Here is a 15323-nt window from a genome sequence, read left to right on the forward strand (position 1 = left end):
GCTTGATGATTTAATTTTTGCTGAGTCATGGTACTCTTGGTGGGTAAAGGTTTTAGTAAGAGGGTTGGGTGTAGAGGGACACAACTTCAGAGCATAATTACAGAAATTTAAAATGTCTGTGATCAAACAAAAATAATAATTACAAGAAGCAATCAACAAGATCAGACTAACAAAAGCTGATTTAAAATATACACAAACATATATTTGAATCTATAATTTGGTCATCAAGAGGTAGTGACAAGAGAGGTGAGCAAGGACTTGATCGAGATGATTTCACGCGGTACTTGAGGACCCATTTTTACTGCAGCTACAGTTACATTTTGTCTCAGGACAAATGCATGTTTATGTATTTTGTGGATGGATTACTTAAAATTTCATGGCATGGCAGAATATATCCTCCAGTTCTAGAATGATCCATTTCAAATTGATTTCCCCCAATGAAATGAATTAAAATGCCATTAATCCATTACAGCCCTCAAAATACCACCGCTATTTTTTTGTTAGGTGTTTTAAAAAAAAAGAAAAATCACACTGTATGGTATTTATAAAAAATACAAAAGAATGCAAAGAAATATATTGGCTTTTTAAAGTATAATTACTGCATGGCTCAACAACAACTGTAGTGTCGCATGTGTGCCTTTAAGGGGCGTGTCCTAGTGAGTGACATCAATAGCGGAAGTCGGGTTGTTCACGCTAACAAATAATGGAAGTCTTGTTATTGCTTGGCAGTTTTATGAGTTGCTAAGGGGACATAACACCAGGGGCGGAGCCTGAACGTGGCTAATGGGTGCGCACCAGCCATGGCTCCGCCCCTGCAGAACAAACACTTGTTTCTTTTCTAGATTGGAGGCATTTAATTAGTGTTATATTTACAGTTTAAATGATTAATATAGGTAGTATTTTTTAGCAACTCTTCACTTTTTTTACACTATTAGCAGCATACTGAGGTGTTTTTACTGCGTTATACAATCACTACATGAACTAAATTTCAGTGCATTTTGACTCACGGTGTCAATATACCAAACCTGCACTTCCACTGTGTGGTGATGTAATGGCATTGATTGAATACTTTGTGCCCCTTAGTGCAAGCTGGCCTTGTCCATGCATTCAGTGCAAAGTCATTCCATGGTCGCATACTGTACATGACAATAAACTGCAATCGAATGGCCTCCCGTGTTGACCTCTTGCACCATGCTTGTGTCAGTCAGTATCTTTTGAATCTATTCTACAGAAAGGAAGCTAAACATAACTAAAAACGCCAATGGTGTCCGAATGAAAATCACACACTATTGGCCTACATGCTTCTCTACTTCAACCACTGGTAGGCTGACCTATACAATTGTGAATTGTGTTAAGTATTGTTTTAAATCACATTCACTAGTGTTTACTTGAGAGCGTGGATTTTTTTTAAGCGGCTCCCTCGATCCCCGAAATTGTGCGTATTTTGGCCGCTGAGCCAACATGCTTCACTATTTCATGGACAGGTAGCACTACATATACAGTATCATTATGAATTTTGTTAAGTATTGATTTAAATCTGGGCCAGTTCTGGCAGGGTCACCACAACTAGGCTCATGGTTGCCCAATAAATACAATACAATAAATGCAATAATCCCAAAAAGCTTAATGTCAGACCCTGATATATAAAGCTCGTTGTCGACTAAACGCTAATCACATGACTTTCGACTCGCCCGTCCGCTGCCATCTTTGGACCATAACTCTATGTGGAGCAGCGAAATGCCTGGCCTACATAGAGACACAGTCTTCATTCGTCAGCGTGGGTCCAAGAGTATGAAAACTAGCTGGTTGTGGATGACAGTAGCAGTTAGCATTGCTAGCTTTGAGCAGTCTGATTGTCGCTATTTATAAAGGATTCATACTGTTGATGAGGGACGAGGCGCAAAGTGTAATTCCATCTTCCTCGCCAAAATGGTTTAGCCAACGTACAAACAGCTGTATGCTAACAAAAACTATATTCATCATCATTGAAGTTGTGTGATATAACGTACATCAACATCACGACACTTGTGCCAGTATACGACACGGCTGTACGGATGCTACAAGCATGCGGAAATACAATACTCTACCAAAAATGAGAACCACAGTAAATCTATCCACGAATGCTATAAAAGCACACGTGGTATTGACATTTAACCGCAACCACTTACTGTATCTCTTATAGCATATGTCATTATATTGTGGAAAAGCTATGGACAAAATTGCTTGGCAGTAAACAGAATGCAGTTTCAGTTTTTCAAAGACAGACACACACGCAGTGGGTGATAAAGCTAAAGGAGAACGAGTCTCTGTAGTGTGCGGTCATGTTATTGTTTTTTGCTCACATCTATGGTAGCCACACATAAATGAGAGGTGGCACACCCCAAGGGGTCTTCATGTCGTATATTGTAGTGTCAACTATTAAGATTGTCAAGCGTCTGTGCTGAGCTAATAAGACCGCACAAAGGTAAAACAAACATAGTAAAGCAGATTTACAGTTTATTTAGACACCTCTGCTCTTACAGCAGAAGAGGAAAAGCCGCTGTGTGACATCGTATGGCTGGCAGGTTGTACGCCTGCAATCCTCCTGTAAGTGATGGACAAACAAAAATGTTTTAGATGTGGGAAAATGCTTCATAAAACAATGTATGAAAGGCTTTGTTACAAGATGCTCAAATATACTGTGCTGACTTGATGTGCTTGCCTGATGTAGAAGGTGCAGGTGCAATGTGTCATACTCAAAGCTCTTTTTAGTATTTTGGTTTGATTATTTAAAGCGGAAGTCAACCCAAACATTTTTTTTTCAAGAATATGTTCTATGCTGGCCCACTAGTTGAAACAAGGCATTTTGATAAATGTTGTGTTTGTGGAATAGCAGTTCCTCCACCCATTTTTAGCCATCATTGGGGGTGGCCATTTTATCACTTCTGTCAACTGAAAATGATATCACAGTGTCTCAGGGCTCAGGTTACAAACAATCACAGCTAACCTGTTTTCTGAAGCTGGGCCACGATTGGTCATTATCTGTTCCCTGAGACACTGTGATGTCATTTTCGGTCGACAGAAGTGACAAAATGGCCGCCCACTGACATGGCTAAAACGGGTGGATTTTCCTGTTTAATTCATATTCCACAAACGCAATATCAATCAGAATGCCTTGCCTGCACAGAACATATTCTAGAAAAAAAATATGTAATCAGGCCCACAAATCACACTAAGTAGCTTTAACTAGCTACATGAAAGGGAGAAGATATTAGAAACTGCTCTTAGTAAACAATAAATGTATTGGTAAATAAATTGGTAAATAAATGGTTCGTGTTGCTCAAAACATGTCGCTTGAATCCCTACGCCCAAGACTACGACACTGACAATGAATGTAGGCCTAATTAACAGTTTTGGAAGTGTTATGTAAAGCTAAAAGTGTAACCGTATAAAATAATTATCATTGTATTGCATTGTACTCAGTGACAGTGTGAATGTGAGTGTATGTCTGTCTCTACAGTATATTTGTGTAGTCTGCCTTTTGCCGGATGTCAACTGAGATAAAGTCCCTCCCGGCAACCTTGAACAGGTTAGTTTGTGTTGGTGTAGAACTGCATTGCAACATACTGAGAACTGTTTCTATTTTTTGGTTTCTCATATTTGATTGTGTGAATTGGAATTCATGAACATCAGGCATTGCTACCTGCAGCATGTGATTTTTGTCAAATTCATTAACGCCACATAGCCTGAAGCCACGTGTGGTTTCATTCTTCTGTGCGAAAGCAATTTCACACTTGCGATATACTCATGTAGTGTGCTGTTTTAATATTACAAGTTCAAAGTAAGGCCAAATGAAAAACACGTGTGATTCCACTTCTGAGTTTTTTTTTTTTTCAAGATTCAAGCTGTCGTTCGGCTGATACTTTGCGTGGACTTATGGGTAAAAAAAAATTCAGGATACAAGCGCTGTGTGATGGCAGTGAACTCAACTCAACGGAACTAGCTTCACAGCAAGCAGGAATGGCAGATAGTGAATAATTCTTCAAAACGAGGCTTCAAGCTGTTTACTGCCACGTCCTAAAAAATAAGGAAAACAAATGGTGATAAACATCTTAACGCTATACAGCTTCTTCACAACTGAGTATGACAAAGTTATCAGGTTTTTTTTTCCCACATTTTTTGCAAATATCTTCAAACCTGTATAATGTATTCAAATTCTACTATTCTGAGACAAATTTCAGAATTCACTTTATAGGGTCTTTAAATACGGATCCTGACCACTGTGCTGCTGAATTCTCCAATTTCACTTAATTTACTTGAAATAATGTCAATTTTGTCATCTTTCTATGCCAGCGACTAATGGTGAAATCAGAAGAATTAAATGCTCTTTCACTAGATGGCAAAAGGTACAATTAACCTGTGTATTCACTTGTTGCCATTCATACAGCAGAATAACAACTTTGTTTTCAACTAATCAGGCCCACAAATCACACTAAGTAACCCTGAGAATAAATTGAGACGATATCGATATTATTTCAGTAGATCTACTTTTTATGACAATTTTGTTTGTTGTTCTAATGTAAAATAAGGTCTTTAGCACACTAATACGTTGGGTCCATTAAAGGCTTTATGATTCTGAATAAGGGACATGAAATTGCCTGTGGCACTTGAATGACAATAGAACGCAAGGGTTAACGGATCCATCGTGAATAAATCCACAAGGCGAGAAAATAAAATGGGACCTGTCCAATGCGCAATGTATCCTCTAAGCTAGCTAAGCAAACTAGCTAAGCATGTTTTCCTCATTGGCGTGTACTCCAATCACGAGAAGTCAGGGGAGCAATCCTGTCATATCCGTTTCTAAATATTCATAAAAACCAGTCGGTCTGAATCCCCCCGTTTCCATTTGCTTAATGAATGCAATTACCACAGCTCCATCTCTCACGCTTAAATCTTTAATTACAAAAATAGGTATTTCATTCCGAACTTGGAGATGCTTCCTCGTTGCTTCCTATTCGTTCCGCGTGTGAGGTTGTTGGACTTTAATGACCCATGCGCAATTACTGGGGAATATTACAATTAGCCGCCCCTCATTGTGTAGGACTCATTTCCGCGTGTTCTTTGAGAGCAGCTCTTCTAGATGAGGATTCAGGTGTGCGAGTGGAAGGCTTCAAATTGTTCCCAGTGCTTCCTTTGTTTCTACAAGCATTCTCCCCGTGTCTGTATTTGTCTAAATGGAATTTCTCACAGTACAGTGAAAGCCCTCGGGGATTAGGAGGGTACATTGGAGCCGATTTGAAGGGAGAGTGAGCATGTGAGTGATTCCAAAATGACTTTGTTGGGAAGATGAGTGTTTATGTAAGAGAGAAGAGATTGTGTGCGTGTATGAAGACTGTTTAGGAGCTGTACATGTCTCGCATTTCGAGGAGAGTCAAATTGTTACAAACGGCCGTGTGCACGATGCAGTGAAGTGCAAACTACTACCACAATAATGAACTATCGTTGTAATCTGGTTCATGACTTACTGACTTATGTTTAGGCTTGTTTGGTAGAATTTTGCCAAATTGTCATTGTGGACGCTGAAGCGACTTAGTGTTTAGTAAGTTAACTCTAGAAGTAGATAAAGTAGATTGAATAAGCTGTCACGCATATAAATGTATGGTTCATTTGTCTTTATTGTAGCGTAAGCCTACAAGACCAAAACATGTATGTGCAATAAATACAATTGAATGTGTTGCTTGTGTTTTGTCCAAAAAAATGCATGTGAAGAGGACCTTCAAATCACAATCTCATATGAAATCAAAATCATGACAGTGTGAGGCAATTTGATTATTTTTTTCAAACTTGCTCAGTTTTACTTTTTAACATAGAAACTTGGTGTTGTACAGGCAGTGTCCATTTTTTTTCCACATCCTCGTGTCCGATGCTCCATTGACTGTTCAAATGTTTGCATAATTTCCCCTCCCTTGGCTGTAACACACCAACTTGTCTTTCCTTCTTTGTTCCTGAAATTTTGCGAGATGGATCAACAGAACTTCCGAACGCAAAGAGGCATCACGGCCAACAGCGGAAGCGCGAAACCTGGGCGTTGCCATGGAGACGCTACCCTGTTAGACACAATTTAGGAACATGCACATGCTAAAGCAATATTACGTAAGGGCTCTTTCTTCACTCCATCTCTGGATCCCTCGGTGCCTTTCTGTCAAAGGCTGTTACAGCACGGATTAGCGTTGATGTAATTTATGCCTCAACAGTCAGTGACTCAAAGTGACAGGTGCTTTCAAAATAATAAAAATGAAAGAAAAAAAACCCCTGGATATGAAGAAGGAGATAGTGCTGATTTTGTCCCAATAACCTCCGTGACTCCAGCCCATCTCGATAGCACTGGAGCCTGTCCATCCTCCTGGGGGGCAAATGTCTATGCCTCCTCCGGACTCTGTTTGCTTCACTGATTCCTCACTGAGACTCAAAGGGATAAAAGCATGAGGGGATGCCGACATGGGGGCGGGGGAGTGGGTTTGGAGAGGAGGTAGAGTGGGATGAGAGGTGAAGTGCAAAGAGAGAGGAAAGGGATGAGAAGAGAACGAGAGCAAAAGTCCACTCGGCGCTTGCAAAGTCTTGTGTGTGTTTTGCCCGGCTAAGAATAGCAGCTCTTGTGCTAACCCAGTGCCCCAGGACATGGCCATTTGAATAATAGCTTCTATCACTACACACAGTACTACTGTATGTTCTGTTCTCTAGGTGAGTGCCTGTGTAGGCGTGTCTGTGTATGCATTTTAAGACCAGCATGCTGTAAAATCGACAGTACAATATCTACCGTACTATGATCTCCAAATTACTGAGATATGTCCTGGCATTTCTGTGATGGACAAATACTGTGGTTGCATTACTTTTTTTTTTTTTTGCACGATAGCCTTACCGTAAAGGGAAAGACACCCCAAACATATTTTTTTCAAGAATATCTTCTATGCAGGTCCAATAGTTGAAACAAGACAATATAATTAATATGAAATATGAGCTAAGCAGCAAAATCCACCCGTTTTTAGCCATCTCAAGGGGCGGCCATTTTGTCACTTCTATCGACTGAAAATGACATCACAGACCTTCAGGATTCAGATAACGACCAATCACAGCTCACTTGTTTTCTGAAGCTGAGCTATGATTGGCCATTATCTGAGCCCTGAGGGCGTGTGATGTCATTTTCTGAAGTTGGAAGTGACGAAATCGCCGCCCTCCGAGATGGCTGAAAAGGGGTGGATTTTGTTGCTTAACTCATAGTCCAGAAACACAATATTAATCAGAATGCTGTGTTTCAACTAGAGGGCCTGCATATAACATATTCTTTAAAAAATATGTTTAGGTCGCCTTCCACTTTAAAATATTGCCTTACCTTATTTCGTGCTTTAGAACCAGGAAGTAGCCTGCTAAATAATTTTCAGACAAACTAATACATACATGGCAAAAAAAAAAAAAGGTACTATGGGGGTCCTATTGTGTTCTCCAGGGAGCAACTTTTTGTGATGTATCCTACAGAGTTCATAATTAAACCCCTAGGTACAAATAAGTACCGTTTATGAATGGGAAAGTTACATAAATGGTCCAAACTGGCAAAAGCACTACGGGCTAGGCCTACTGTATATGAATGCCTTTTGAAAGAGCCCACTGTTGTATGGAATGCTTAACTTACGTTACAGTATCTCTATGCTGTGCCAGTTGTCATTTGTTGCTATCTCTTGCCTTGCTCTAGTCAGAGCGCACGCTTCCCAAATATCCACCATAATGGTGAAGGTCTAGTGTTGTTTTATGTGTGTTGAGGCCTCTACAGCTTTTTTTTTTTTATTGGATGAATCTCAGCTGTGAAAGAGTGTGAAAGCGAATGCAGTAAAAGGAAACGGCTCCATATGTCTCCAACGGAGGACTTCATTTTCCAGTGTCTTGTGTGACGAGCCCGTCTTTCTGTTTCATTTGCACCTGCAGCACTACTTCCTTGTGGTGTTCGGCCATGATGGGCAGAAGCCTCTGGAGCTGCGGACGGAGGAGGAGGTCGAATGTGACCAATGGGTGGAGGCCATTCAGCAGGCCAGGTACAAAATGACACAGCAATTGGCGCTTGAACTTGAAATTTTAGGGGTGCACGCTGTAAATTGACTTGGCTTGAATAGTCACATTTTCACTACATTAATGATAAATGGGCTGCAGTGTGGAGGAGACGTTTGTCGGCAACAAAAAAAAAAAATATTCAAGAAGATAAATACATCTGTAAATTTACTGGTTGCACATGATTAAAAGTACAAATACTGTCTCAAATTTTAGGGCTACCATTTAAGGGCAGTCTGGAGCCCACCAATAGGAATAGCGTGATTAGACCTAATCTGTTTTTCTCTCACTATAGTGTGAGGATGAAAGTAGGAGTAAAGTGATGTTCAGTACTGTAAGCACATCAAGACTAAGAACTACACAGTAGGCCAATGAGTCATGGACCCCATTAAGAACGCCATTCATTAAGATGTCTGTCCCTCAATAAATATCAATGAAATACCAACATTTTTGGGGGATCAGTATCCACAATGATGGGTTAACTAAATGTATTTTAAAAGTAAATACTGCATTAAGGAAATACAGCTAACTAATTTTATGGTGTTTTTGTGACCCAGTGTAAATGACAATACTGGATGCAGTATTTTCTGTATGTTTTGACATTTTATTGCCTGCACAATATGGCGCTCATTCACAGTTTCCCGCGTTGCTGCTCAATCCGACATTCTTCAACGTCATCAAAGGATACCCTCTCCCTTTCAGTTATTCTGACATCATCATCGAGCGAGAGGTGCTGATGCAGAAGTACATCCACCTGGTGCAGATCGTAGAGACGGAGAAAGTGGCGGCCAATCAGCTGCGCACGCAACTGGAGGACCAGGACACCGAGATCGAGAGGCTGAAAGCGGAGGTATCGAGCAATACGCATGAGAGGCACTTGATTAGGTACACCCGTGGAGTTCATTGAGATGTAATACAAGACCGGTTTCAAACATTATGGCTTTACAAAGGTAGTAATTGTTCGGTTTTGATGACATTTTTTTGGGGTTGTATATGACAGGGGTTAAGGAGCACAGAACAAATCAATCATACTGCAAGGTTTAAAATAAACATATGATAACAATACAATCATATACTGTGGGCCCACCCATGGCTCCGCCCCTAGTGTGCATGCGTTCGCGTGTGGATGTGTGCATGTATGTGTCACGTGTTTATGTGGAGGGAATAATCAACGCTTCCAGCGTAGGAGGAGAATATGGACGAGCCATCACGTTCTTACAACCAGCTGACAAGCAACTGTTCTACTTATCAAACCCCCCATGTCCCTCCTGTATTGCAGTTGTAGAACACGCACGCACGCACACGCACCCACGCACGCACACACACGCACACGGACACACGCATTCAGGCTTTATTGACCTTTGCAATGTTGTTAATCTTGATTGATTCCGCTCACATAAACACTCAACCACATGGTAATGATTGTTTTATAGAAAAATCCATAGTGATGATCGCTCCTCAAAGTTAACAGCGGCATTGTCATGAATGGATGGATTGTTGAATGGTAAGAAGAAGTCACTTCTGATAAAACTGCTGCTACTTGTTGCCAGGCAGAATTTGTGGGTTACATTGATTTGTACCGACAAGCTCAGTCGTTGAAAACAAAAGCTACTTGCTGTTTTCCTTGACACTCAGGCAGAGGGAATACACAACAAAGAAAGGACAGGGAAAGACGGTAGAAACAGGACTCACGCTAAGGAAATGACTCCAAAAGTGGCACTACAATGTTCTATCCTCCGCAAATAGGGAACCGTGACGCCTCCCCTCAAAAGGTCATAATTGAATGTAAATGCCACAAGATGGAAGCAAAGCACTATTATCGTACCCGGCTATGGCCTCTCTAAATGAAGCTCCTTCCCTCACTTCATCCTAGTTCCACTAAGTGTCACCAAAGCAATGTATTCATATGAAAAAAAAAAAAAAATTACATTTTCGCTACTCACAAATTTGTGGATTTTCATATATAAAATGACTGAGACATATTTATCTATATTTACAATAAGTTCACTTTTTTTATTCATTCTAAATGATCCGTTGTGTTTATAGTTTATACTTATCCAGCCGCCTAATGTAAGTCGTGACTTTCGACAATTCTCGTCCAGGTGAAAGATGATTGCATATTGAGCGTTTTAATGAAGTGCGGACATGCTATGTAAAATGGCTCTCGACATGCTGGTGCTCGGTGGACATGGAGGTTGCGGGCTAGCTAAGCAGCAATTGGCCCCAAGGGGACCAGCAGCTATCATCTCCATAAAACACACCACGGCCGCCATGTATTGTATTGAGCCTCACTAATTGCTCTTATAAACAATTTGTCTGTATTGTTTTCGCACCGTGATCCTTTGCATGTGAAGCCCTGCAGATCATCAAAATGCTAACGAAAGTCTTTTTTTTCCTTTTTTTTTTTATTAGCGAACATCTGCTTGTGTAATGGGGCCGCACATGAAAAAACATTATCATTTGAGAGCCAGTGTTCAGCCGGCGATCCGTCTCATTAAAAACACACTCTTGTTTGTGTGTGCGTGTGCGTGCTCAGTGTTTATGAATAATTAAACCAGCTAGCCACTGTAACTATCAACAGTTGGCAGCCTTGTCGTCTTTGCGAGCATTTGCAGGATGCTGCTGCTGCTGCTGCTGCGAATGTGTCGGGTTTTTAGTGTATCGAGTTTAGTTTCATGCAAAAAGGCTGCAAGGCAAAACAAGTCATGTTACACACACAAGCAGGCGCTGCCAAGAAGAAGAAGGAAAAAAAAAAGCTTTTAACAGCTTCTCGCCTTTGAGAAAAAGGAATTATTTACAATTACCAGGCGAAATCTGTTCCTCTCGTTGCAAGCTTTTGGGTTTCAAACCTGGAAAGATGGGAGGTGATTTTTTTTGCCCTCTGCCTGAAAATGTCACGTTTTTAAATGTTACTCCGATGAATGGACTTGATGTAACACTCATAAAGGAACTGCCGCAGACAGAATAGGTCTTATCACAAGTCTTTAAAAGCCTTTTACACTTTGCTGCCAGACAAATAAGATGCTCTGAGAGTGAAGATAATTCCACTCGCTTTTCTTGCTCACCAATATAAAATATAGTAGCGTAACATTTGTTGGTTATTTTTGTTTCTAAATGATACACAGATTAATAAAATATACACCATTTTAAACACATTCACTGGCCACAATCTATAATAAGAAATATTTTACGAAGGTAATAGTATTCAGTTTTGATTGACACATCATTTATTTAAAGTTGAAGTCAACCCAAACATATTTTTTTCAAGAATATGTTCTATGCAAGCCCACTCGTTGAAACAAGGCATTCTGATAAAAATTGCGTTTGTGGAATAAGAGTTAATCCACCCGTTTTTAGCCATCCTTGGGGGCGGCCATTTTGTCACTTCTGTCGACTGAAAATGACATCACAAATGCTCAGGGCTCAGGTAACGACCAACCGTGGCTCACCTGTTTTCTGAAGCTGAGCTATGATTGGTCGTTATCTGAGCCCTGAGCAGCTGTGATGTCATTTTCAGTCGACAGAAGTGGCAAAATGGCCGCCCCCGCAGATGGCTAAAAACGGGTGGATTTTGCTTCTTAACTCATATTCCACCAACACAATATTCATCAGAATGCCATCTTTCAACTAGTGGGCCTACTGGGAACATATTCTTGAACAAAAATATATTTGGGTAGACTTCCGCTTTAGACACTCGAGTTGCTGTATGTTTTGAGCCCCTCTATTTATTTAGTTAAGTCTTGTGCCAGTTACCCATGATGAAGCTATGATGAAAAAAAAATAATGATGTGTGGCAGTAGGTGTATCAGAAGAACTTTATCAGGCTGTGCTCAACAATAATTTTTGGGGAGGATTTCTTTTTTGTTTGTGTGTGTGCCAAACTAATTGCATTTGTAAAGGCTTCATTTTGCATAGTCTTTGTGTGTACTGTTGCTGTATTAATTATACATTATCACAAATTTTATCTGATATTTATTGAGGTGTGTTTTTACTCAAATAATATGACTTATGTATGCAGATCATTGCTCTCAACAAAACCAAGGAGCGTATGAGGCCTTACCACGTCAACCATGAAACAGAAGATCCGGACATCAAAAAGATCAAGAAGGTGAGTTTTCTCCAACTGCAAGTAGTCTTACTAAGAGTCGTCATCATTGGTGCTGCAACACGTGTTGGTCGCTCGTCTAAATTCAGGTGCAGAGCTTCATGCGGGGCTGGCTTTGTCGCAGGAAGTGGAAGATCATCGTACAGGACTACATCTGCTCTCCTCACGCCGAGAGCATGAGGAAGCGGAACCAGATTGTCTTTAACATGGTGGAAGCAGAGACAGAGTATGTATCCGGATGTTGAAATGCTTTGTAGTACGCCGTTCCGTCCGTGAGCTAGGAAACATGTTATAGTGCACTGTATGTCCTGAAATAGTCGCCTTTGCTCTCACAAACATAACAAATAACAATAACAAGGTCTCACAGAAGGGGCGTCCTCTTCTTATTGCTCTGAATTAGCAAGTCCAAATTTTGACTTGCTTGCATATGCAGTAACAGTACAGGATAAAATATGGTAAAGTGGGGGCATAAATGAGCAAAGTCATGCAGTGATATGCTCAAGCTCCATCTTGTTACCCAGTGTGACATAATGTTCCTATAGCCTACAATGTAACACAAATTAAAATTTTTCATTATTGCGTTTGTGGAATAAGAGTCAATCCACCCGTTTTTAGCCATCAGTGGGGGCGGCCATTTTGTCACATCTGTCGACTGAAAATGACATCACAACTGCTCAGGGCTCAGGTAACGACCAATCAGTCAATCAACGTGTTTTCTGAAGCTGAGCCGTGATTGGTCGTTTCCTGAGCCCTGAGCAGTTGAGATGTCATTTTCAGTCCACAGACGTGACAAAATGGCCGCCCCGTGAGATTTCTTAAAAAGAGGTGGATTTCTCATATTCCACAAAAGCAATATTAATCAGAATGCCGTGTTTCAACTAGTGGGCCTGCTGGGAACGTATTCTTGAAAAAATATATAAAATTGGGTTGATTTTCGCTTTAACCATTAAAGGGCAAAATAAGTTCCATTTGAAGAGTTTACAGTTTCTTTTCTATAGCTTTGTGACTGATGAACCGTGATATCGCATGACAACACTGTACAGAACATTGCGCAAATGCGGCCAGACACACCGCCTTGGCCTAACATGTTTACCGCTTTGTCTCTGCGCATGACGGCAGGTACGTCCACCAGCTTTACATCCTGGTCAACTGCTTCCTCAGACCTTTGAGGATGGCCGCCAGCTCCAAGAAGCCCCCCATCAGCCACGATGACGTCAGCAGCATATTCCTCAACAGGTGCGCGCTGACGACCGGACAGATTTAGCTTCTCATCAAGCGGCAGACGTGTTAATTATGCAGACCGAGCTGACAAAAGCAACGTGAACGCTGTGTTGTTTTACAGCGAGACCATCATGTTCCTACATGAGATTTTCCATCAAGGCCTGAAGGCCAGGATCGCCAACTGGCCCACTCTGGTGCTGGGTAAGCTGTTGCTTGACTTCACACACATACGCACACACACAGGACGCATTGTGTGCGGACACTCAGTCACATCAAGGTCACGTTTTTCACATCTTCGCCACATACAGCTTGTCTTTTTCAAGCATCGGCAGCGCACACGCGCACACACACGCACTAGCTTGCTGTCTCAGTCTGCAAAACACACACGACCATCATTGTGCTGACAGACAATAAGCAGCAAGGCCACAGGACGTTTCCGCATTTTCCCCTCCTAAGAAGGCCGTGCTCAGATTGACCTCGGCAAGGAAACCGCCGACGCAGTAAACGGCAACAAATGGCTTGTGATAAAATCGATCGGTTAAACGTTCAACGTTAAGCCGCACGTATGCTGTGGCATCATGATTACGACTCATTTATTTTCTAACCAATATTGCCTAATCAAATCCAAAGAGCTTTCCTTTGGTTTAAATATGTGTATGCAGTGTCTACAGTGCAATGGGAACGAAAGTGCGCATGAGATATTTAAGCGTTTTACTTTTTAAAATACATTTGCCAAACGTGAAAACTTTTTTTCCACGTTTTTATGGGCTATTGTGTGTGAACTGTGAAGGGAGGGGAAAAAAATTAATGTATGTAATTGTGTGGATTGTAAATGCTTGTTTGGCTATAGGTGTCCGATGACTGGCGAACAGACAGAGAACTAGACACCAGCTCTCCGTGACTGAACAGAATAAGCGATAAATGATGGGATGTAATTTTTTTTCACTTTGTTTTTATAGGGTGTACTGTAGGTGACTCTATTAAAAAAAAGAATGATGTAACATGGTGGAAAGTGTTAAGGGGTGCGATTACTTTGTGGATGGAGGGTATCATGATGGTAAAGCCTGATGGTCATGTTGATGTTTAAAGGTGTGTTTTATATTTGGGTGCAATGACTCACTGATCTTGTGTTGGAAACTAGTGGTTAGCCACTTTAGAAATTATGTAATTGACACGAACACTTTGGTTCACACCTACCTCCGTGACCTATAACAGACTATCATGGATCAAATGAATTAACAAAGGTGGGCATTTTACAAAATTTTGCTGGTCCGTCATTCGTCAGTTATTTTTCGTGGCAAACTGAATTGTAATCATCAGTCTGTCAATCCGTCAATTTAGTCCGTCAGAAGTCTGTTGGGCCGTCAGTCCCCCCCCCCCCCCAAAGAAACAAAAACTAAAAAACACTGACAGACTAACGGTCCGTTAGTGACAGAACGGTTAGTGAAGATTACTTTGACGGATGAAAATCCACTTCCGTCATCCCGTCTATTTCAAAAGGTGTACCGTCATTCGTCAATCGCTTCGCACCCGACTAGGGATAGGTACATAACATAAATGAAGGGAATCACTGTCGGTCCCCAAGGGTGGCATAAAGAAAAAAATGCCATTCGATCGGTAATAAATGAACAATATTTATTATACCCAAAATCAGCCAAAGGCCAAAACACTACAATGTAGTACAACAAAATGTCACAAATCTGGGTCAAAAGCAAAAGGCAACAGAAGCTGCCACGCAAACTAAGGATATAAGTATTGTGTAGTACACTAGAATTCTTTTCTGCTGTATGGATGTACAGCAATTCCAAAATAAATACTTTGAAAATTAACCCCAAAACCTCATGTATGAAATGAAAATACTAAAACGAAGGACATTTTTGCTCTAATTATAATTACGGTAGTTGTAGTTTTTATAAGCATA

The 15323-nt window shown here is 40.9% G+C and overlaps 1 protein-coding gene across 4 annotated transcripts in view; it reads left to right on the forward strand.

The window, feature by feature from the left end:
* Window positions 1–15323, forward strand: part of rasgrf2b (Ras protein-specific guanine nucleotide-releasing factor 2b) — a 44183-nt gene that overhangs the window by 6205 nt on the left and 22655 nt on the right. For all 4 annotated transcript variants that reach the window (XR_015086767.1, XM_086030271.1, XM_086030270.1 and 1 more), the window contains exons 2-7: window positions 7957–8063; window positions 8779–8926; window positions 12095–12184; window positions 12271–12407; window positions 13301–13417; window positions 13524–13603. Coding sequence is in view for 3 of the 4 variants with exons in the window: in XM_086030271.1 (XP_085886397.1) it covers window positions 7957–8063; window positions 8779–8926; window positions 12095–12184; window positions 12271–12407; window positions 13301–13417; window positions 13524–13603 (679 nt within the window). In the remaining variant the exon portion in view is untranslated. The remainder of the gene's footprint in view (window positions 1–7956; window positions 8064–8778; window positions 8927–12094; window positions 12185–12270; window positions 12408–13300; window positions 13418–13523; window positions 13604–15323) is intronic.

Source organism: Filicampus tigris, chromosome 5, assembly GCF_054856515.1.
Source record: "Filicampus tigris isolate MCC_2025a chromosome 5, RoL_Ftig_1.0, whole genome shotgun sequence".
NCBI lineage: Eukaryota > Metazoa > Chordata > Actinopteri > Syngnathiformes > Syngnathidae > Filicampus > Filicampus tigris.